Below are 24,585 nucleotides of genomic sequence, written 5' to 3' on the forward strand. Positions count from 1 at the left end.
TGGCTTCTCCAAGAGCATTTATTTCCAAAACTGAGGCCACAGATACAGAAACCCCCACTCCTTGACCTCTGCCCACTCCCAGTAATGGGTCCCCAGCCTCCACCATAAGATGCCTCCTTGGCCCGTAAACACTTTCTCTAGAACACGCCTGTCCGGGTTCCCACAGGCCCCCAAGGCCAGCTGCACCGCCGGTCACAGCTCGACGTGTGCTGTCCGGGATGCCTTCTTCGCTGCCTCCTTGGACAGGAGCTCGGTCCAGAAAGCCACTTCCTCGGCTTTCAGCTTCTCGGCTGCCTGGGTGGTGACGCCAATCTGAAGGTAGCCTTCCTTTTGGTCGTACACCGGCCAGTGGGGCAGCCCCTCGCCATTGGGATTCCTGGGAACAGAATCAAATAGAAATTCCTCAAAGCTACTGTGTGGTCCCAACACCCCTCCGAGACTGACAGGGACCCCTGGCTTCACTTCTGCCAACGTCTCCTATGCCTCCAGAGACAGGAGGCTGACCGTCTCCTTGGCAGCCTGTCCACTTTGGGGAGCTCTCAGGTCGGACGCCACGGGGCTGGGAGTTTGCCCATCACACGTTGGAAGCGCCCCCACCCCACAGCCTCGCCCCGCGCCTTCCCAAGCCTGCTCCAGCCTTGCCACCTGCTCACCCGTTCCGAGCAAAGTTGGCCCAGAATTTCATCACCATCTTGCTGAGATTGGTCTCCTCTTCTGAGGTGCCCCCTGTGGGAGAAGACCAAGCCCTGCTGCTCACAGTGAGTCCATGGGCAGCAACGGCCCCTGAGAGCTTGTCAGAAGTTCAGAAACGGAGACCCTCCTCCTGACCTACTGAGGCAAGCCTGCATTTTAACAAGATCCTGGTAACTCACGTGCACTTTAAGCATGACACTTCCTGACCTGGGCCTCAGCAAAGGGCAGCGGTCAATCTATAAGCTGCTGCCCTTGTCTTTTGTGCCCGGCGTGCCCCTCCCCCCACCCAGGGTCCCACTGCCGCAGCCAGGGCTTCTGCTGCAGCCACTCCACCTCCCAGGGTGCTGTCCTTCGGGGCTTCCCTCAGTCTCCTTCACCCACACACACCTTCACAGAATCTGGAAAACAACCAAGCTGCAAGGTCCCCAAAGAGTCACCCAACCAGGAGATGCCCAGAGGCACTGAGTGCCATGAGCAGCCCTGAGGTGTGTCCCCACAAGTCGTCTGTAACTGCTGATGGCTAAGGCACTGAGGACATTGTGAAAAGGGCTTCATTCATTAATAGATTATTAACACAGTAATAGATGTATTGATATATTAATAAATTAGAATCCTAAATATATTCAAATATTGAAAGTGATAAGTTTTAGATAGATAGATAGACAGACAGATGGTGAGATAGACAGACAGACACACACTGGCCCTGATTCAAGGTTAACAGCAATTCTGACCTGCCCCTCACTCACAGTCTGCTGTGCTCTGCGAGTGGGGAGAGGGAGAATCCAGCCCCGGAGCAGGGCCTGCAGGTGACCCACCACCTGGCTCACTGATGCCCGGGTCTGGATTCTTAGAGTGACCGTCAGTGAGGGCACAGGGATACACATCCCCCATCACGCACTTTAGGGCAACAGAAATTAGGGAACACTTGTCCTTCAACTCTGCTATGGTGAATTCTGGAAACTAAGGCCTGGAGAGAAGGAGGAACTTGGCTAAGGCCACTAAGCCAAGACTTCAACCCCCATATCCTAACTCCAAGTTTCTAGTCACCAAAGGGCCATCACCTTTTAAAAGTGGAGCCCCGAAGACGGAGAAGATCTCATCCCCGTGGTCTCCTGCCACCGTCGTGGGTCTCATGTCTGACGAGAAGCTTGGGCGATACTGGAACTCATACATGTAGGTGGGGGCCCCGGAATCTGGAAGACACAGAGTCACACAGTTCATGTCACCAGACGCACACGTGGGTGGTGTCCCGCTGTCCGGGGGGCCGTGAGCAATCAGGAAACTGGGGACATGTCTGCTCCTGAGGGAACAATCGCAGCAGTAAGAGTAGCTGCCCGTCGTGAGCGCCAACCCTGTGCTCGACCTCGCTGTGCCTGCAGGAAGCCTGTTAGCAGCAGAACAGAAGGAAAACCTTTCAGGAAAATGTTGTGACTGGCCTAAGGGTGCACAGTTAGGGAGCTAGATGGGGTTTGAGCCAGGCAATTGAGAAACGAATGAGTGAATGAAGAGTGAATGAATGAATGAATGAATGCTGAACCCTTGGCTAGATCCATTCAAAGTAACCATCACTCTCCGGGCACTGGGCCAGTCTGCAGGAGCCCCTTCTAACGCACTCACACGGGGGCCCTCTGTGCATACACTGTCCACTACCATCTTTCGTTGATAACAGGCTAGTTTTCATTCCTTTGGAGAATACCTGCGGAGCGACAGGTGTCATGTATTCTGCCCATTTTTGAGCGTTTCCAGTGTTTTCCACACCTATTCCGAGGAGAGTGAAGCTAATCCAAGTTGCTGGTCTGAAAGTGTGGATATTTAAATACAAACCTACGCAGAAAGGGGACAATCTGCCTCTTGTGTCTCAGGAAACTGAAATTCAGCATTTCCTTTTCCTCTGTCACCTCACATGTTTTGCTTCCTGCTCGGCCAGCGGAGTGTGCAGGTCCTGGTACTGCCCCCACGCTCACCCCCGTCTCCAGGTCCCCAGAAGATGTCAGGTTTCCTGCTGATGCTTCCGCAGACTCGCCCATCCCCGCTCCTTCCAGGCCAGTTGGCGGGCCACCAGTCTAGGGGGCGCTGCGCAGGGATCACACGCCCCCAGCAGAGTGACGCTGACCAGGGAGGGTCGGCCCCAAGTCAGCCTGTTGGGGAAATGTTACAGCTTGTCCCCCACTGGGGACAGTAGCAAAGTTGTAAACTGCAGGAAAAAAGGAGTATGAACAAAGAAGATGACGTATAGCCCCACCACTCAGAGAAACCTCTGGGACTATTTCAGCACACAGCCTTTTTGTGTATATACAATTACGACGATTTTGTGTCTGTTATATTGTATGACTGTCATCATTTCTTCGTGTCATTAGATACTCGCTCACAAGGCTGTTTGACAGCCTCTGCCATCGTGACAGGAGGATGCAGACTGATGTATTCAGTTGCTTCCCTCACCCCCCAACATTGCGCCCTTGGTTTAGGAAGAGGTGTTTTTGGGGGAAGCAACCCTTCTGTGGTCCCATAATCCACTGATTAACAGCGGCTTCAAGCTCAAGCAGAAGTTGTTGGAGGACGGGGTTTAATCTTTCCTCTGCTACGCAGAAGTGTCAGAAAGGACACAGAACCCAGCTGCACAGGAGAGACCTTTTGTGAATGAGGGAACTTATTTTTGGCAGCTTGTTGCCCCAAACCTACTCTTCTTCTTTCCTTTTTTTTTTTCAACCTCTGAGATTTATAACATTCCTACAAACACCACATAAGTCTTCAGAAGAAAGTAGGGCACAGATTTGAGGAATAAGATTTAGGAACAAGAGAAGCAGAGGGAAGGAGAGAGCTAGCAATCAAAAATACGCAAATTAAAACAGTGTGATGTTACTTTTTTGGTAAGGAGGGGCTTATGAAATTGGCAGCATTCCCTTTATTTTTCAGCCTGAGTTTCGCAAATGAAAAAATTAAGAAATCCATACCCTCATGCACTGGAGAGCAATTTCACAACATGTATCAAGAATTTTAAAATATCCCTACACCCAGTCTAGCAATTTCACGCCTACTAAAGATTCCTAAGAAATGTATTAGAGATGTGGCTAAAGTTATATGCACAGAAGGCCGAGCATCATGCTCTTGTGGCATCAAAGTGTGAGAAGCCAGGACAGGAATCCTAAAGGAAATCGTACTGCACTATTCCCTGAAATAATGGACTTTTATGAAATTGTATTGACATTGAGGAAGTCTACAAAATAGGGTTCTGTCAACAAAAATATAATCTAAAATTAATATTTCAATTATATGTAAGGCATAGAACGATCATTAGAGAAAAAAGCGTCTAAAATTTACAGCAGATACTTCTACATAGAGAAATTACGAGCAGTACCTAGTTTCTTCTTCATGTGTTTACATATTTTCAAAAAGCCCTGTAGCTGTAAGGTGGTAATTTTATATTCAGATATTTTTTTGATAGACAGGTAAGACAAGTAGACAAAAATATGAAAAGGAAAGAACAACATTGATAAAATCTGGGAAGTCCGTGAGAAAAAGACCCTGAACTCAAAGCTATGAGACGTCAGATAAAACACAAGTCCAGGATGACTGGGTCAGCAGACGACGAAGAAGAGGAAATCACAGGTCAGAGGTGTATCAGGAGCCAAGACCAAGTTTATGAAAGAATAGATTGGACCCCGGGCAGCCCCTGGGTGAAAAAGAGTTCTATCGGGACCCTAGGGAGAAGGAAGTGGTCACCAGAACCTGTATTTTGGGGACACGGCAGGTCAGCTGTTGCTGCTTTTAATTATGCATATGAAGTCCCAAATCCTACACATTCCAGCCCAGTTGGAGAGAGTGCTCTGGAACAGAGAAGCATTTCCTGCCTCGCAGACTAGGTGAAGGAGGGCTCCTAGAAAAGCAGGATCCTGTGATGACCAAAGGGACGCCTCCTCCCCAGGTGAGCTCCTCCATCCCTGACCTCACACCCCGCACTCAGCCGTGGGTGACGCTGGGGGCCCCTGTGACAGAACCAGCACACATCAGGTGGAAGGAGGCGGCTGCAGGCATCAACATTCTCCAGACCGCCTGCCCTCACTCTTCCAAAGCTCACTCCTTCCTATTCTTGGCTTCACTCTACCCCCAGCTGCACTGGTTAACAAAGAAGTTTGCAACTAGCTCTGACCTTGGATACCTTCCAAGACACAGCTTCCAAGATGTGCCCTGGGGCCCCACAGATCACGTAGTTCAGGTGAGGAGCCCTGTGGCAGGAGCTGACGGTGCATCGCAGCTCCCCTGTTTCTGGACGTGTCAGCCTGATTTCCCCTCCAGCACCTGTCGCTCTTTGCCTCAGGTCTTTGGCTGCCAGAAACCACTCTGCCCATGTGTGCAGCAGGTCAAAGCACCGGGGGAAATTTACAGCCCCTCAGGAATCGGCTTCAGCCAATAATTTGTCAAAGGTGGAGGTTAAATACCCCAGCTCTCCTGCCGCTCATTCGGGTGAACCATGAGACGTGTCCTCTGCTGGACTCCCAGAGCTCCCAGCTCCAGGCGTCCACCCTGGATCCCTGCTTCACAGTGCAGCACGGATCGGCTGCCTTCATCTTCCCGTGTCTCTTCTCCACTTTAACTGCAATTTTCTGGGATCACCTCCCAGGTAAATGACTTGCATTCAGATTATTTTCTCAGAGTCTACTTCTGGTAGAAACCAACATAGGGCAGTGCCCCACCCCAGGCCTATGGGATGGACCTTTGAGGACTGACCCCTGGAGTTTCCACATGTCTCTCTATGCTGCGGGTGAGGACAGGACACCGTGTGAGGCTGGAGGGGTCGGTTTCCCTCTCCTGTCCAACGTCTGGGACTCACCTCTGTGGTGACGAGCCACATTCACAGATGGGACACCAAACACCCGATCTGCAATCAAGTCGAGTAACAGGTCTTTCTTTTTGACAGGGTCATCTGTCCCTGCTAAATACTTCTCAGTAGCCACCGGAGCCAGTTCCTTAGGGATGTTCTGAAATGGAACAATAGTTAAAGTGACCACCAAGCCCTCGTGAACAGCATGGCTCCTCCTGCCAGTGACGAAAGCTTGCATTATGGTGAGTGTCTCAAGCCCGATGCAACCCCTCCACCCCCAGCCCCTGGCGGTGAGGTGGAAAGGCAGACAAATGGGAGCAGAACCCTCCAGCCCCAGTCAAACGCTCTGCACTTTGGGAAAGCCCCTGTGCCTCTTTTTTGGCTCAGCCAGTTCCTGTGATTCCTGGATTCTTACAAGGAGAGAGTAGGACTTCTGCACGAGTGCTGTGGCCTCTTCCTGGTCCAGTTTGCCTTCAGAGAGTGGGTAACCCATCATCTGTTAAGAGAAAGGGTGAGCAACTGTGAAACGTCAGCAGTTAGCAAGAAGGACCGATGTGGGGGGTCAGACCAAACCGACTCAGGCTGGGGGTCACTCTGTCACGTCTTGACGGGCATGGGTCTTTGAGGAGCTGGGCAACATCAATGGATCAAGTGGACTTTTATATCCGGAAATCAAGAAGCGCAAAGAGAGAAAGTAATTGTTAAGGGAGGCTGCCCCAGCCCTTTGAGGTTTACACGTACACACATATACGGGTCAGGCTGGGGTCCCCACAGTGGTCCCGGACACAGGGACGGGAGGTTTCGGTCTGCCTAGAGTTGAAGGGGGGGCTCGGGGGCACGTGACACAGACCCCACAAATCCCCGCCTGGGTCAGGGAAGTGAGGAAGCCCCAAATCCGGCCATTATGGCTTTGGGCCAATGGTGCAGCCTCTGAAATCCTTCTGAAGGACCACGGGGCTCTGCACACGACTCCATCCAGGCTCTGCAGTAAGAGACTTGACCAGACTAGCAAGGTGACAAGCAACTGAAGGCGTGTCCCCAGGGCGACGCCAGGTCCCCTTGGAAAGCTCCGCGCTCCCAGGAGAGTTTACTATTTGTTCCAGCCAAAACCTGGTGACAGGCAGAGAGGGCCCTGAACCCCCGCTGAGAGCAGTTACTCTAGAAACCTTGCCATTCTCAATCCTTTCTCTGCCCTTTGATCTGGCAACCTTCCACCCGAAACTGTTTCCTCAAGGACCTGAGAGCGATCTCTTTGAAAAGCCAACATTCCGGGGGTCACTCCCGCTCTCTCTCCCAGTCCCTGGGGAGGAGAAAGACCGCACTTCGGTGGGTGCCTTGCACCAGTGACACCCCTGCCTCCCGTCACGAAGACAGGAGAAGTCTGTGTCCCCTCCAGAGAAGGCCAGCTAACAAATCCAGGTGGCCCAGTCACAAGGACACCCTCCTCAGCTTTCAACAGGCTCCAGCCTTTTGTTTCAGAGATTTGGGGTGAGTCCTCGCTGGACTCTCTCCCTACTGTGGTGGGGGGGGGGTAACTGAGTCAAACCCGTTGTCCTGTCAACCAGTGTCCTGCTGTGTTGATTTCAGACAGGAGGGAAGGCCCTTCCCAAACTCAGGATCAGCTTTAACTCAGGAGGAAGCGAGCACCTCAGTCTCTCCAGTGAGACGACTGAGTGCCTGTGGAGGGGATTCATTGGGAAACTGGGGCCGCACCAGCCCAAGGGGAGGGGCTGCCGGCCCCAGGCCCCCTCGCCTTAACTCTGAGCCCCTTTCCCTTTCCCAGCCCTGAGTTCTCATCTGCCCAGTGATTCTCTGCAGCACCCACATTTCAGGATTCTTGGATAATCAGAGAGTGCTTGGGGACGTGGCTCCCCTCGGCCACACCTCCCAGGTGATAGGTGGGCATCGTGGACATGGTCTCCATGGAAACGTCAGCTGGTACAAAGGGGACAGCTGCCCTGGACCTAGAGAGGGGTCAGGAGAAGGTGGGTCCTGTGACAGAGGTGGGAGGGGTGATGGGACGCGCAGGGAGGCATGTCTGAGAGGCTTCACTTTCTCACCGTTGGAATAATCCAGCCAAACTCCTGCTTGTTGATCCCCACGATGTAGGGGACGGTGTTGAAGTCCTGTTCAGCCAGAATCTCTTCAGGCATCTTCGGCAGCAGCACTCCGTCCACCACCGTGGGCAGGAAAGCACGGTTCTGGCGAGGGGGCAGCGTCGTGCCTGTGTCACAGCCATGTCCCCCTCTCCCCTGCCTGAGCTCAGGGCCACCACAAACCTGTGTGCCCATGGGCGGGACCACACCCTCAGGTCCTCACAAAGGGGCCAGTCTGTGTTTCCCCACAGGGCAGACCTCTGACCAGGGGCCAGCAGCGGTCAGGTGACGGGAGCAAACCTGCACTCAAATTGGTGTAAAAATACATAGTAAGCCGTGGATACACTCTGAGGTGTGTGCATCTCTGTGTGCAGCTCTGCAGCTACAGTCAGTCCTCGATACTGGTGCTGGTTCAGGGCTGGACGTCACTGGGACTCTGAGCAGTGACTATGAGCCGCTGCTCCGGGGAAAGACGGGGTCAGGTTCCTGCGAGCCTCTGGCCATATTTTTTCAACCTTTTTTATGTGTGTTTTTGTTTCAAGGTACTATATGTAATATGTATACATAGTTTATAAAAAAATCAGTTATGTGTAATGGTTATCTATAATAAAACAAGGGCTCGACATTTCCTGGGCCCTGGGGAGGCTGCTGAGGGAGTTTCCGGGGTGGCTGGGCGGAGGGTGGTGTCCCCAGGACTGAGCTTTGTGACTCCCTTCCTCACAGCCCTGCAAAGGGCCCAAGCGGCACAGCCCTGCAGCCTCCCAGGAGGAGATCTGGGCTCCCCATGAAGGCTCCCCGCCCCGGTCATCTCCACCTCCCCACAGTGGAAGTTTCTAGTCTGGCTTTCTCCTAATGGGGCATTTGTAGGAATGCAAACAAGACGAGGAGGTTGGCTGGGCCCTGTGGACACCGATTTGATGACTAAGAGCCCAGGACTCAGAGTCAGAGGAACTAATCCAGTCCTACATCTGGTCTTTGGCTGTGTTACTTTCCCAGGCAAGTCACTGACCCTCTCTGGGCCTTTCATGATTTCGTTTTCATTAACTGAAGCATAAGGGATGAAGATTTAAACTGTGTAATCAAGAAACTAAATACCTTAACCTCCTTGGTATCTGAAAATGAATCAGGACCGAAAAAGTTCTGTGAAGACAAAGATAGACATGTGGGTGAGAAGGCTTCCTGGAGGAAATGTGGACCTGGGCTCACCCAGGCATGAGCACCGGGTATAGGTGTGGGCCGAAATGAAGTGGGCCCCGGGAGCCCTGGCCTGAGCAGCAGGTGTAGGTGTGGGCCGGGTAGGGAGCTCTGGGGAGGCCGTCTGTTTGGGCCAGCCCTGCCCTTCACCCATTTCCCCTTCTTGCTCCCCCCAGGCTATAACATCCCAATTTTCCTTTAGGGTACCCCCACTCTTTGTTTATGGAGGCGGGGAGCGGGGATTGTGTGGCCAGGAGAACACATGTACCTACCATCTTAAGCGACACCTCCAAGAGCTCGTCCTCTGTCTTCTGGCGCAGGCAGTGAACAAGGACAGCCGAGGTGATGGTTTTACACCCAGCAAGGACCGCAATTTTCTGCAGAGATCACAGGTGACAGGAGAACTCAAGAGCCATGTCCCTTCCCTCCATCAGTAACGAGCTGTTCTGTCCCAACCTCAATTTCTAAAGGCAGCGAAAGATGTAGAAAATACTCTGGACAGGGTGTCTTGAATTCCAATCATGTCAGTTACACTCCTCTATCAAACCTGAACATCTAAAGAGAGACAGCATGCAGTGGGGATTAAGAGCATGGAATCCAGAGTCCCACTGTCTCATTTCAAATCTCAGCTCATCCACTTGAGAGCCTTTTGGCCTGAGGCCAGACACTGGCTAAGTGCAGCCAGAGGGGACAATGCAGATGGAGAGGAGCCATGCTCCACCATGGCAGGACTAGGGAGGGTGAGCATGGGCTGCCCAGAGCCCGGTCCCACGTCTCACATACAGTCAGCACTCAGTAAGCACTTGTTGAATAAATAAAAAACACAAGGAGAAGGGGAGAAAGAGACAGAAGGATAGAGAGACAGAGAAAGTACAGAGGGAGAAAGAGGGAGAGGAAGAGAGGGGGTGAGAGAAAGAGAGAGAGGGAGAGAGAGAGAGGCAACAAGAATAAGAGTCTTAGATTTCTCATTCTGACAATTTCTGATCCTGTTTAATAGAAAAATCCAGCCTCATCTCTGCCACTTTGTTTTCTTCCAATCAATTCCCCCTTCTGGACTTAGCCTGGTCAAATAGGCTTCTACTCTTTATAACGAAGAATTCTGACAAACATTCTCAGAAATTCTAAGAGTTCCTGGTGCATGTGTCTCCTCCCCTCTTTACTTCCCAGTCCCTGTAAGTCTGGTTGCCTCCTCTTCCCACCACCAAACCAGCTCTCACAGCCCTACATGACCCCTCCTCAGCGCACACTGCCCAGCAGAGCCACCCTGTGGCTCACCCTTCCGTGCCTTCCTAACACCCTCCAAGTAAAGACACAGTCCTCACCAGACTTCGATGCAACATGGCCCCCGGCACCGGCCCCACCCTCAGCTCCCTCCCCGCTCCTTCTGTGCTTCCCTTTCTGACCACATGATTCTTTCTCACTCTGTCTCATTCAAGATACTTCCTGCTGCCCCAGGATATTTGCACAGGCTGTTCCCTCGTCCTAGACACTCTTTTCTTACCAAGTTACTTACTACTTATCTATCTTTTCTCAATGCATTGATTTTTTTTTTCTTTTTTTCCTGGAACCCTTTCCTGATAACCTCCCCTTCCACACTGGACTAAGGACTCCTTTTGGATTCTGTTATATCAGGAACCTCTCCTCTATTGCTCTGGTCACAGCTGACATTTAACAATTTGTATAATTATGTCATCTGTCTCCTTCCTTTGAACAGAGCTTCATGAGGTTGCTAAGTGTCTGGCTATATCAAAGCTATTTGTTGAGTGAATGGATGAATTATTGAATGAATCCTCCAAGAACCCACCCCAGTCACAGGCCCCAAGGGAGGCCCCATGCAGTGCCAGTAGGTTTACCAGAACTCAGACCCTGGTAGAGATAAGATGAGATGACAGTCCTTTGTCCACTGTCCAGCCCTGAACGCCACCTGGCACACTTTGGGAAGTGGGGATGGTGGACAGTGCATGGGGCTGGCCGTCCAGACTCATGAGCTTGCGTCCAGTTCTGCGCTGATCCCTCACTGACTGCGGCATGTGCTTCCACTCTCTACCCCAGTTTGCTCAGTGATAGAGCTGGGAGGCTGGGTGAGGCATCTCCTTGCCCTTCCCGCTCAGCCATTTCCCACTTCTGTGGTTCTTTGAGGACGTCAGCTGCATCCCACAGCAAGAAAGGCCCCCCAAAACTCCAGGAGAGCAGAGCAAAGGGAGTGGGGACAGTCCAGTGTGAGATCTACCTTCATGGCAGCCTTCATGTCCTTCTGGACCAGGCCAGCAGTGAAAGCCACGCCGCTCTCAGAGATGGCCCGGTGGAAGAGATTCTTGGCCAGGGGAGATAACACCTGGGAAGGGAGTGGAGAGAAAGGGAGCTGATGCTCAGGGGAGGGGTCTTCAAGAGCTGCCTCACTCCCAGCTCTGCCTGGGCCATTCCCCTGGAGACCACGGGGCCCAGCTGGGGCTGGAGATTCTTCTGGCCTCAGGACACTAAACTGAGCCCTGAGCATCCTGGGGACACAGGAGAGCTGGCCATTAGCTCTCCAGAATCTCTGATGCTGAACGGAGCAGGGTCAGCCTTGAACCGGGTCTTGTCAGTACAGGGCCCGGGACTAGATGGGCTGGTCTGCAAGGGGTCCCATCAGCAGCCACGTCAGGGCCAGGAACACTCACAAGAACCGAGACACTTTCCCCTCCAGCTGACTCCCCAAAGATGGTCACAGAGCCTGGGTCTCCTCCAAAGTGGGCGATGTTCTTCTGGACCCAGTGCAGGGCGGCCACCTGGTCCAGGTGACCCCAGTTCCCCTGGCTGTGTTCGTCCCCAGTGCTGTGAGTACAAGGACAGGGCGGGGTTGAGAGCAGAGATGTCACGGCAGGGATCTCGGGATGGGGCTGGGGGTCTGGGTGAGCCTTCCGGAAAAGACTGGGCTTCCACAGCCCTGGTACTGGGGTCTTCACTGCCTCCCACCCCTGCAGCATCGCTCTGCTGTAGGGTCTACACATCTGTCCCGCGCCTGCTTCCTGAGCATCTACTGTGAGTCACACACTGTTCTGGGAGCTGAAGCACTTGTGAGAACAGAACAGGTAAAATCTCTGACTCCACAGACTCACACCGCACACCGTGAACTGGTACACGGCTGAGTCTGGAGTGCAGCGTCAGGTGTGAAAGTGCATTCAGGAAAACAAAACAGCGAGGGGACCCGCAGGGCTGGAGAGGGGCTGGGAGTCTTATTTCAGATCACCCCATCAAGGAAAACCACTCTGAGGCAGTGACATTTGAGTAGAGACCTGAATAAATGAGCCCATGAAAGTTGCAAATATCCAAAGGAGGGAATCCCAGGCAGAAGGAATAGAAAGAGCAAAGGCCCTGGGGCACAGGGAACAAGGATGAGTGTGGGACGCGCAGATGCAGAGGACCCTGAGGACCCTGGCAAGGACTTCGATGTCATTGTAAGTAAGGTGGGAGCCACTGCAGGGAATGACATGATTCCATTTATGTCCCAAACGATCACTCCGGCTAACGTGTGGATCCGACATGGTATAAAGGTCACTGAGTTGTGCAAGCAGGTGTGATCACAACAATCCAGGGGAGAGACACAGAGGGTTTTGAGCAGGTGACTCAACGGGAAGAGCTGAGAAGTGGCTGGATTCCAAATATTTTAAAGCTGGAGCCCAGAGGATTTGCTGGTCAGTGAACATGAGATGTGAGGAAAAGAGAAGGGTCCAGGTGACCACAAGGATTTATCCTGAGTAACGGGGGGTGGGGCTGCAGGCAGCTGAGCAGGAGGCCCAGTGGGGAGAGCAGGAGTGTTTGGGGGAGCAGTGGGGGGGGTCAAGGGTGAGGTTTGTCCCTGGAAGGGCGGGTGCCCTCAGATGTCCCATGGAGTCGCAGGAGCTAATTAATTATGTGCACGTAGGTTTCAAATGGGAAATGGGGGTTAAAAATACGGAGATTGGAGGTCCCTGAGTGACCTCAGGAGCACCAGTAGGACAGAGAGGGAGACGCACGGAGGAGGCCTGAGACGGGGAGGAGGGTCGGGAAGGGGCGGAGAAGGAGCAGTGCAGAGGGAGGAGGTGACCAGGAGCCAAGAGAAGGAAGCTTTAAAAAGCCGTGAGGGACCATGTGTGCATGATGCCAAGGTTGGGCCAAGAGCTGCTGGGTGGTTGGTGACCTGGACCAGAGCAGTCTGGTGTCTGGACGGGGTGAAAACCTGACTGAGGGGTAGGGGTGGCTGGGTGAGAGGAAGCAAGGGAGTGATGTGCAGCTGTCCTAAAAAACAGAGCAAAACACATGCCTGTGGGGGAAAAGACGAGGGGTCTCAGTGATGTAGGTATATCTGGACACCACTCGGCTGGGATAACCCTCCTCCTGCCCTAGGTCCTTCCAGTGAGGTGACCCCTCCCCCAGCCCACCCATCAGCCATCTCAGGGTAAGAGGTCCTGGGGCCGGTGCTTCCAGAAAAGGCTGAGTAACTGGGCCTGCAGGAAACACTGTCCCTGTGCCACAGAGACGCCATGCAGGAGACTCAAGCCTTCCCTCGCGCACGTGCCAAATTCCAGAAAGGGCGTGAGTGCAACATCCCTCCCAGGAGGGGTGCCCACGGGGGTCAGATGCTCCCACACCTCCCAGTTCCGGCCACGCGCCCCTCCACCGCTAAGCCAGGCCTCTGAGTGCCGCGCTGCACGTTAGCGCGCATCTTCGAGCTTTGCGACACGCAAGGGCAGCACAGCTGCCAAGGTGAGTCTCCGGCAGGAGGTAATATTTGCGCTGGGCTTTGCAGGAATGACAGGAGTTTGTCAGGTAGATTAGGCGTTTTATATGCAAAAGCTCAGAAGCAATTGGGCCAGGGCGGCTGGGGAAAGAGAGGGTAGGTGGAGCCCTGCTATAGGGGACATGGATGCCTTACTAGGAAACTTAGCAAAGATCCCCTTGAGGGCTTGCAGGACCAGAGCTGAGTCCTAACACCCTCACACTGGGGGTCAGTGTGCAATGAGGAGAGGCCAGTGTCTTACCTGAAGAACCCCCAGATGCCCAGGCGGTACTGAATGGTCACCACCACCACGTTTTCATGGGCAGAGAGGGCCAGCCCGTCATAGGTTGATGCCCCGCCCATCACCAGACGTCCTCCGTGGATCCACACCATCACCTGGACGGGGAGGGAGCAACCACACTGGTGACAGGAAGCCGAGGTGGGGAGGACCCCAAGAGGCTGCCTGGTTTGGTCACCCACCCATTCTCCCAGCTGGGGCCAAGGCCACCACCCCCCTCAGAGCACCCTGACTGCCCCTGCCTGTCTCCCCAGTCCCAGTGCCACCTCCTCCCAGGGCTCTTTGTCCTGACAGCAGTACCACGGGAACAGCCAAGGCTAAGAGTGCCAACTTCTCCCCAGCATCCCACCGTCCTCACTCCTGGACCGACTCCCCGCTCAGCACACGGGGCAGCAGCTGCCCTTGCAGTCCCACTTCACCTTAGTGACCTCTGGAGCGGCGATTCAGCTTCTCACGTGCACGGAGGATTCTGTCAAGAAGCCCAAGCCCTGGGGGTACCTCGTCTTCATATGCCTCCCTGCTGCCTCTTCTGCTCCCCAAATCCCACCCAGCCTCCGAAGCCCAGCCTAAAAGCCACCTCCTCCAGGTTTCCATCATTTGATGACTACGACCTGAACACCTACTATGTCCAGGAACTGTGGGAAGAGTTGAGGGTGAGAATGGACAGACACTTCATAAGTCACGGCTCTTGCATTAAAAGAGCAGGGAAGCGGGAATGGCTAAAGCAATAACAGTGCAATAATTATAAAATTATAAATTATAAAAAGGAACTTGAAAATGAACTACGCATCAAGCACTACCTCCGCATTAAAAACAAACCACCCATGACATAGGGACTACCATTGTCCCATTTACAGACAGGAAAAGGGAGACACTTAAGCAGCCTGAGGCCACACAGCTCACAGGGGGTCGAGGCAGGACGTGCACCCGGCCAGTCTGGCTCCAGCGGCCACAGCCTGAGCCGCGGTGCGGGAGGGTGGCTGCTGGGGTGGGAGGAGTTTCGTCCCTCCCACCCTCACTAATGTGTCGGGGGACCCGCCCCGTGTGCTGTGCCCGACCCTGACAAAAAGCTTGAGGCTCATCACTGAGCACTCGTGGCGGATTAGTCCCGCGCTGAGGAGCAGAGCCCGGTCTCCCAGCTAGTGAACGTGGAGCCAGGATTCCCGGCCGACCCCGTAGTCCCAGAGCTGGCATCCTCAGCAGAGTTTCTCCATCCCCCAGGTCCCCAGAGTCCCTGGTCCTGCTACACCTGCGACCCCAGGCTCCCTGCGGGCGGAGGGACTGAGTCTGCAGTCCCCTCTGAGTCCAGGCCGAGCCCAGCGCTGCCCGGCAGCGATGTGATGCAGCAGCCAGCCCAGGTGTGCGCAGCCCAGGTGGGAGGACCCTGGAGCGCAGGGCTGTGTGGCCGTGGCTCTAGGCTCCTCCGTTCTCCTAACCCCCAGTTCCAGCTGTGCGTGCGGGGCACTGAGTGCACACCAGGAGAAGGAATGAGTGAATGAAGGAACGAACTGCTGCCCCCACCTCTCTGAGCCAAGCATGTGCAGGGCCAGCCCATAGTCACAAGGTCACAGATGCCCTCCCCCAACCCCAGGCACCATACGGGGTGCGCTGGAGAGGGCTGGGCCCTCTCACCCCTCCAGTCTCTACCCCATGGGCCTGTCCTTTCTGGCAGACCAGCCCCTACCCTCCAGGCTGAGTCTGGAAGGCTGCTGCCTCTCTGGGCCTCCAATTGTTCTGGAAATGCTGACTCACTGGGTCATCAGCCAGGGCCAAAGACAATTAGGGAGTGAAATTAGCTTCAACAAAACCTCAGATAGTTGGCCAAGAGGAAGGGAAGTGCTTCTTGGTTGCCCTGGGCTCTGCCTCCCGACCTGCGCGACACTGGGACCCTGACAGGTGTCAGAGAAGGTCTCTATGTGCTGAGAAGAGGCCACACACAGGCTCCCCTTCCTCGTGAGTCAGAGAGCATGGTCTGAGTACCACAGACCTGGGCTCTGGTCCTGCCAACCTGCTCTGCGACCTCACCTTCCCCTCTCTAGGCCTCAGTTTCTCTATCTGTAAAGGAAGGGCTGGGGTGTTGGGTTGCCTCTAGGATTCTTTCCAGCTCTAACTTTATTGGAAATTACTTCTTAGCTGCTCTGGGTATCAGATTCCTAATCTTACAATTTAGAGCAATCATTGCCCTATTAGCATGAGAGACCTCAGAAATATTAAAAATGCCATGCAGATGTACAGCAAACCTCCCCCGACTGGGGGAAACTGAGGTATAGAAAACTTGTGCTTCCTGATGTCAGGTTTGGCTTGGAGGTAACGGGAGCCCTTGGTCCCTTGAAACAGCCTTGGTCCAGGATGCCCCCACCCAGCACTGCCTTCATCGCTTCCAGTCCACACCAGCCTTAACCGGTGGTCCCACTGCTTACGGGCAGGCTGCTTCTCTTCGTCAAGTCAGCGGGGGTGTAAATATTTAGGTAAAGACAGTCTTCGGAAAACTGGAGTTTAATCTTCTCCTTTCTGATGGTAAAGAAGTCTGAGAGCATCTGCCCGGTCACTGGGTCTTGGGAGCACCTGGAGGAGCAAGGAGAGAGAAGAATTCTTGAGGTTCAATCAGAGCTGAGCAAGGAAACGTCTCCTGTGTCAGGCTGGGCCTTGGACTGGCAGGAATAGGCCAGTAAATATAGTTGTTCTGACCAGACTCCAGACACTGGATTGGGCAGGAAGTTACCTGGGGCATCAGATGGGGGCTTCTCAAGTTCACCAAGGTCCCCCAGGATCATGTGTGGGGAGAGCTGACCCTCTTTCCTTCCCAGATCATTTGGGATCCCTTAGTCTCTGTGTTGAAGAGCCTGGGACAGGACCACTTCCTGTATGCCCTGGGTGCAGGCCGGCTCTCTGCCGGGATCTGTAGGGCGACCATATTCTACCAACTGGTAAGCATGGCATAGTCCACGGGAGACTTTCATATAGCAGGAGAAATCACTCAAACGGCAGACATTTAGAGCGTGCAGCAGTTCAGGGATGAAACGCACACGAGGCGACATCAGGAGAATTCTGTTCTAGTCCTGCCTCAGCTGCTAATTTGCTGTGTTTCCTTGGGTGAATTCCTTGCCTGCTCTGGGCCCCAGTCTCCCAGGTATAACTGATGGGGGTGATTTCTATAAAGGTCTTACAGAATTCACATGCTATCATTATCCAGCAGGGACAAGCACTATTGGTTGCCCTATCAATAGATCTTAAAGATGCAACGGGTTATATTGCGTAACATTTATTGAGTCCTCCTACCATGCCAATCGTTATTTTAAATACTCCTTATATATTCACTCATTTAATCGTCAGATCAGCCTCATAATATGGGTTCTATTATTATGTACATTTTACAGTTGAGAAAATGAGGCCAGAGAGGCTACAGAATCTGCCCAACGTCACACAGCTAGGAAGAGCCATACTATGCATTGCTTATTTCCAGGAATATTATTAGCCACATTTCCGGATTCCAATGTCCCCAGAAAGCAGGCATCACTGCATCCAGTATATAGATGAGGCAACTCAGGCACTAAGGTGCTGGGATGACTCAGCTGTCAAGTGGCAGAGTCAGAGCCCCAACAATAGCCTCTTAATTTCCATCCGGGGGGAACTGACCCCAGATCACCAAGGCAACGGGCATAATATTCATAAAAGAAGAAATTCCAAAGTTAAAAAAGGGAAAAAGAGTTCAACGTCGTTAGTATTCAGACAAATACACAATAAAAAGAAGAGTTATATGTATAATGATGATAGTAAGTAGTATTATCATTATTTTTCTTATTCAACAGCAAAAATCCATTTTTAATAACCTCAAGCATTGCCAAAAATTCAGTTAATGGAGGCTCATTTATCAATTGAATAGTTGTAACATTTCTGGAGGAAAATTTAAAAAATACTCTTACTCAGAAATGTCATTTCTTGGAACATATTCAAAATTAGTTCATGAATACTTACTAATATTTAGCTCCAAGATGTTCATCACAGTGCTAATTTATTATCAAAAACAATTAAGGATGTCAAATAAGAGACTGGATAAATAATACATGATTCAATACCCAATGTAATGCAGCTATTAAATGTCAGGTTGTGACAGTTGATGACATAAGACAATGTTCACGATATACTTTAAGGAGCAGAACAGGCATCCAAAAATATGTGTGTAATGTGACATGATACTGTGATATAATCAGAAATATATATTTGATCTTTGACCAGTTTCTGCCAATGCGCTCTTAAAACCCTTGTCATTTCCTGAGTGATAAGAGCAATAAAAGTGTATACAGTTGTGTTAAGGAGGTGAGTTTTGACCTCATCTCTAAGTGCCATCGTGCTGGGCTCCAAAGTCCAGGAGGATGAAAGCTCTTTTATCAGGGACCTCACCTTACTGATATCTGCATCTGGCTAGTGGTTTGTATCCTTTAATATCGTTCACAATAAACTGGTAATCTAGCGAGTAAACTGTTTCCTGTGTTCTCTGAGCTGCTCCAGCAAATTACTAGATTCAAGGAGGTGGGTCATGGGAACCTCTGATTTACAGCCAGTTGGTCAGAAGCCTAAGTAACTTGGACTTGGAATTGGCATCTGAAGCAGAGGGCAGTATCATGGGACTGAGCCCTGAACCTATGGAATCCGATCCTATCTTTGGGAAAAGAGTGTCAGAATTAGTAGAATTGTTGGACACCCATACGGTGTGGAAGAATTGCTTTTTGGTGTGGAAAAACACACATACACACGTTAGAACTGGGTACAGAAAAGGATGTGATTCCATTTTAAGGGAGAAAGTGTGCAACAGATAAAAGGCCGGAAAAACAGAATCCAAGATATGAACAGCAGTTCTCTCTGGTTGATGGAATTGTTTGTGGTTTTCATTTGTGTAGCTTTATTTATCTGTGCTGTCTCACTTTCCTGTAATAAGTATGTAGTACTTATTACTTGTAGTCGGAAAATAAAAACAGTGAATATTATTTTAAGAGAAAGAGAAGAAGTAAGGGAGGAAAGAAGGGAGTAAGGAGAGTAGAGAAGGAAAAAAAAAAAAACAGAAAAGAAAGTGTAGCTAGAGCTAGGACTGTGGGAACGCTCAGAAATGTCTTGCTGAGGTAGCTAAGATCTGAATCGATGCTGGCATAGATCCACAGTGTCCCGAGGGCCATCTATGAGCCTTCTTGCCCAACTTGGTCAGGTGACTAGAACACACCAACCAGTGTTCTGCTTGTGATCAGGTAGCGAGACACACCTGGGAGTTGAGAGCTTGCCCAGTAAACACCCCAAAGTATTACCAACATACACCTCCTGGCCCACCCCACTCTCCAGCTATGTTCAAGACAGGAGAATAAAGAGAACTGTGAAAATTTAACGAAGGGAAACCTCACTAAAATAGAATCCAGAGGTCATGAGGGAGAGCTCTCAGGAACGCACCACTCCACCTTCATACAGAGCACACCGGGAAGAGATGTACTTTTCACTTCTGGCCAAACGTGACACTACTTAGCCTCAAGGAAGATTTCCTCCTTGCCTGACAACAGCTCAGCCAATGAGTGACTGTCATTCAGCCAATTAACAGCCACTACTTATTAAAATCCCAGTTTTCATCAGCGGACTTTTTCTTTACAACAGTCCCTCCCAATTTCCCCTTCTCCTCTATTAAAGAGTTCCTTCTCCTTTGTTTTACCAGGCTTGCATGTGGTTCACCATAGTTGCATGTCCCCAGTTCCAATTCTTTGCTGCTTCCATTTTGCTGGTGACATATCTAGTTGTTTTATGCTTTTAGGTTAACAGAATCATTATTTTGGAACCCCTCACCAGCTCAAATTTCTATTTTTTCCAAAGCACTTATCAAATTCAAACATATTATATAATCTGTTAATCTGCATATTGTCTAGTGTCTGTCTCTCCCTGCTACAATGCAAACTGCATGAAGTGGGATCTCTATTCTGTTCACTAATGGATCCCGGGAAACTAGAAGATGTCTGGCAAAGCTGCTCAATGAATGTGAGTGGAATGCAGGGCTCTAGAATGCTGTGAGAGTTCTGGAACGTTTTGCAGGATCTACAGTATCTTGAGGATTCCAGAACAAAGTATGAGCCACGCAGAGTGTTGCCTTGGCTCCAACCTGCATCCTTAGGAGGCTGACATCCCCCCCGAGAGACGCCAAACCACACCCCGGCTTACATAGGAGGGTCGGAGGTGGTGTTCTTCACGAAGCTCCATGGTTCTGCAGGCTGCGGCGGGGCAAACCTCAAGGATCCGAGAGGGGGCTTGGCAAAAGGGACTCCCAGGAAAACGGCCACAGGCTGTGCAAGTCCTTCTAAGCGGACGTGCTTCCCCAGGACTCTGCCCTGCGCCGTGTCCACGACGGGCGGCGAGGGGGGCTGCCCTGCTGGACATTGAGAGCAAACGAGGGCACGTCACTGGTGAAGGTTTGAACTCGATTCCAGGGCGTCTTGCCACTTTCTGCATGTGACCTTGAATGAGTCCCCTCCACTCTCCAGGCCCCCGTTGCTTCTTATGTGAAAGAGAGACGGGGTGAACTGTCCTTCCAGCTCACGGGGCTACCCGAGGGAGGGAACTGGAATTGGAGGTATATCAGCATCCAGGGAAAAATAAAACAAGAAGGAGAGGGGCTGGGAATGACAAAGGCAGTCAGTTTCCATTCTTAGGAGCCTCTGGAAACATTACCTTTGGCTCCCGGTGCTTAGCTGAATGCTGGAAACTGAATGAAAAATAAGCAGCCCCTCTTCTCAGAGTGTGAACCTTGTAGGGAGAAAAAGCCACACACATGCACACCTGGCCCTACTGCTGGCGTGGAAATGGGTGTCGTCCCGGGACGGGCACCAGTAAGGCCCCACAGGAGACAGAAGGGGCAGGGAGGCCCTCTGATTGCTGGCATCATGGAGGCAATGACCTTGGATGGATGCAAGGAGTGACAAAGGCAGAGGGGAGAGCGAATATAAAGGTATAAGCTGGAGCTGAGACTGAGCAGCGGCAAGGCCCTGGGACAGCAAAGTGCAAGGCCTGCCTGGGGAGCGATGGGCCCCCTTGGAGCAGGTGGGGGAACGGGCAGTGGAACATAATCCGGCAATGAGACAGGTCACAGGGTCTCGGATGCCAGGCCAGTGATTTGGACATTTTTCAGTTTATACATGAGCAAGAGTGATCTGTTCTAAAGTACAGTAGAGTGACACAAGAGGGGGGCTCTGAGCAGGGCCCTCCCCAGGGAGCTGCCGTCAGATTCTGTCTGTGCAGCAGACGTCTCTTTCTCACTGAGTGAAACCCATCTCCCTGCAGCTTCCACACCAGGCCTGCCTCCACCTGCTCTGGGACCATCCCACACTTTCCCGTGCAGGTGGCCTTAGGGACACGTGTTCATGTCTGTCCCTCAGGTCTTCTCCTGTCCGTTCTCAATAGCTTCACTTTTTTAAGCATCACAACTGGAAATGATTTCTAGCTTCTCATCCTCCCAATTGCTCCCCTTTAGATACAGACAAAAGGTCAACATCTCCCTCAAAGTATGTGGCCAGAACAGAAAAGGTCTGATAGAAGAATATCAGTGATAACCTTGAAGAGACATGAAGTGGACAGAAGCCCAGTTGGCAAGGGTGCAAAGGGGGTGATGGGCTGAGAGGCGTAAGCAATAATGGTGCCGCAGACGTGACCCCTCTTGTGATATGTAGTGTTTATGAACTGAGCGCTTACTCTGTGCCACATGCGCATTCCAGTTCATTTCAACAAGTCTGCACAAAAGCCTTGCTGGGGAGGCATTAATATACCCATTTTACGGGTGAGGAAACTGAGGCAATGGAGGCAGCCAGCATGGACTTTCTCAGGGTGGAAATGGCACGGCCCTGCCAGCGGGTAACCAGCAGTAAGGGGGTAGCCCACTCCTAATTTGGTTCTTACTCTGCTCGTACACTCAGTTTCACACACGCCTCTCGTGAAAAGGTAGAACCCAGTTGGGGCCTGGACTCTCAGGGGACTGATGGCCAGAGCACTGCTCTGGATTCAGGAGACAGAGAGACATTCCTGAGCCCAACTTTCCACTTGACCTTGGTCAAGTACACTTCCCTCTCTGAGTCTCAGTTTCTCCATCTATAAAATGGCACAGGTGCATTCTATGTCCCTTGCTGCCCCCTTGCATTCCCTGTGCATTTATTTTCTGTATCCTGATGCTTTGACATCTGGGGTCTTGCCGACTCTGGAGGGACTACCCCTCCCAGAGTGAGCCACTCCCTAGAGATAGGAATCATCTTCCCTTCCAGCACGCCAGAGCCTCTACCTCATCCACCTTCTTTATTGGGCTCTCACACGCCAGGCCACCATCCTCCTACCCTGATCACTCCAGGGCCAAGGACCTGACAAGTGTGGGTGGGCCCTGTGCCCCACAGCCCATTGCAACTGGCCAGTTGCCAATCCTAAACCCACTCATCTGATCTTCTCTGCCAGCAACCAAGATAAAGTCTCTTGCCCCAGATTCCTCCCTCTTTCCCTTGCCCCCTGGTCCTCCTTGTGGCCCAGCATGGTTGCACCTGCCCCTCCTCCAGGGAACTGAGAGCAACAATATATCATTTCATTGGCAATTGGCCCCTGACCTCCAAATTGTCTATTAATACACTGTCTTTCGAAACAACTCCTTTATCCCTTTTGCATTCTCCCTATTCCAAGCACTCTTTAGAAACAAGAATCCATTTCAATCTCAGGACAGCCCAATGAGGTAGATACAGTTGTCACCCCTATATTATAGAAGGGGAAACCAAGACACAGAGAAAGGAAGTCCTTTGCCTAAGGACACAGTACTAACAAGTGCTGAGCTGGGATGTGAACCCACAAACTGTTTCCAGAGACGGTATTAACGTTCTTATGAGCTATGCTCCATGATTTGGCCATATCCATACTAATAATCAGGAGGAAAAAATATGGAGGTCTCTCAAGTACTCAGCTGGGACCCTGGAGTTTAGCAGGTTGTCCTCCTATGGTGTGGGGCGTGCAGCTGAGTCCAGGGTGTTTACCATCCCTTGTGTCTCCTGCGGCCGGGGACTGGCTGGGGACTAGACTGTTTAAGTCCGTAGAGCATGCACTGCTGCAGAACCAAACCTGTCACACCCCTGTCCTGTACTGATCTCTGCCACCTCGTCCGCAGACAGGAATTTCTTTCCAAAGGTTCTCTGGTATCTGCATTTCAAGAAGACTCACCCCAAGCTGCGTAAGTGGCGAGGGAGGTCACTACCAGAGCGAGGAGCCACATAGCTGGAGGATAGCAGTTTCCGTGCCTGCAGGTGTCTAAGCTGCTCCGAGGGGTTTTTGGGGTCCCGCCCCCTAACTCCAGCCCCCTACCAGCTCAGCCCCCTACCAGCTCAGGCCCCAGCTCCCTCTAAAGCTCCGCCCCAGCAGCGCAACAGCCTAGTCAGAAGACACCCTTCCAGAGACGCGGTGGGCCTGTAAGCCACGCCCACCCAGAGTTAATCTTCTTTCAAAAGGAGAGCCTGGACTAAACTCTTTGATTACAGTCAGCGACAGAGTCGTTAGACAACTTGTTTCGTATGCGTTTCTCCTTTCCCAGACTCTAACCGTGGTGCGCTGTGAGCTTCCCAAAGGCAGGTACAAGCAGACAGATGCCTTTAGACAAGGGGAGGCTTTGGACTGGGGTCCTCAGAACAACTTGAAAACTTTCAGAACGACTCCTAACCCCACAGCTGCCAAGCTAGGGTATTTGGTTTCCCTGGGCTTCTATTTCCTAGAGTTTCATGCTCTTATTTTGGAAGCATCTTAAATTTCATCCAGTCTCCTTCTGATTCCTGCATTAACTTTACAATATTCCTGCCAAGAGACTCAACTTACTGTCCCACACCTCCAGGATCAGGGAACCCATCACCTCACCAGGGCAGGGATATTTGGACCAAATGTTCTTACAGGAAGGAACTCCACCTCTCCATAGTTCTTTGCTCTAATTATTCATTCATTCATCCACCCATCCATCCTTCCTTCCTTTTATTCATTATTCCATTTATTCATTCACACTTCATTTACCAAATGTCTGGCACTATGCTAAGTGTTATACAAAGATAAATTCAAGACATGTTCCATCTCCTGGAGGAGTTCACCATGTAGTAGGTAAGACAGAGGGAGGTGGTGGGCTCAGGCTGCAGTGAAATGTGAAAGCCCCCAAAATAGATGGATACAAAGTGCTCTGGGAAAGTGTTAGGGACACAAGGAAAATGCTCAAAGCCTGTTTCACAGAATCATTATGTTGCAGCAAAGTGTGTTACAGCTCAGTGTTACAGCTCAGTTGTGACAGCAACCTGGATCCTGACAAGAGACCAAGCAGCACTCTGAGGGTTAAAGAACTCAGGTTTATTATGCCAGTGGGCCCAGAGGAGTTAACACTCCAAGCTCTGGACCCTGTCTGTACGTTTACACAGGTTTTTATAGGCTACCAGTCTAGACTTCGCAACATCATATGTAAATAAGGTGTAACAAAGTTGACTAATTAGGAATGAGCTTTGTAGAAATGGACCAATCAGGAGTGATAGAAATGGACCAATCAGGAGTGAGCTCCATGCATATGAGACACTACAAATGGACCAATTAGGAGTTAGCTCAGGGAACCAAAAGAATCTTAGGGGTAAGTTCTGCTTTCCAAGAAGCAAGCTGTTTCAGAGGCAAAAAGCCAGATAATGCTGCCGGGCCAGGGAATTGGATGGTGCTGGCAGGAGAGTAGTGGTCCTGCCTGGGG

At 51.6% G+C, this 24,585-nt stretch overlaps 1 protein-coding gene across 3 annotated transcripts; it reads right to left on the minus strand.

Moving 5' to 3' along the window:
- Positions 1–23,202, minus strand: LOC105061994 (liver carboxylesterase). Of its 3 annotated transcripts, none has more exons than XM_074370718.1 (14): positions 23,046–23,202; positions 20,028–20,235; positions 16,259–16,403; positions 13,803–13,936; positions 11,463–11,616; positions 11,033–11,137; positions 9,075–9,179; positions 8,704–8,748; positions 7,573–7,713; positions 5,928–6,008; positions 5,522–5,669; positions 1,755–1,886; positions 654–726; positions 1–376 (listed from the first exon to the last, which is right to left on the minus strand). In XM_074370718.1, exons 1-14 carry the CDS (start codon positions 23,095–23,097, stop codon positions 193–195), a joined length of 1,707 nt encoding a protein of 568 aa, XP_074226819.1. In that variant the 5' UTR covers positions 23,098–23,202; the 3' UTR covers positions 1–192. The 3 variants fall into 3 exon arrangements, with proteins under 3 accessions (XP_074226819.1, XP_074226820.1, XP_074226821.1); XM_074370719.1 differs by having other exon boundaries at positions 20,028–20,232; positions 23,046–23,199; XM_074370720.1 differs by lacking the exon at positions 20,028–20,235 and having other exon boundaries at positions 23,046–23,154.
- Positions 23,203–24,585: the final 1,383 nt, after the last annotated feature.

Source organism: Camelus bactrianus, chromosome 9 (genome assembly GCF_048773025.1).
Source record: "Camelus bactrianus isolate YW-2024 breed Bactrian camel chromosome 9, ASM4877302v1, whole genome shotgun sequence".
NCBI classification, from domain to species: domain Eukaryota; kingdom Metazoa; phylum Chordata; class Mammalia; order Artiodactyla; family Camelidae; genus Camelus; species Camelus bactrianus.

Coding starts and splice junctions, on each gene's coding strand:
- LOC105061994 (XM_074370718.1), bottom strand. CDS start 23,097: ATGTGGCTCCTCGCTCTGGTAGTGACCTCCCTCGCCACTTACGCAGCT. Junction 20,236..23,045: donor CGCCACTTACGCAGCTTGGG/GTGAGTCTTCTT, acceptor CTCAATGTCCAG/CAGGGCAGCCCCCCTCGCCG. Junction 16,404..20,027: donor ACCACCTCCGACCCTCCTAT/GTAAGCCGGGGT, acceptor TTGCTCCTCCAG/GTGCTCCCAAGACCCAGTGA.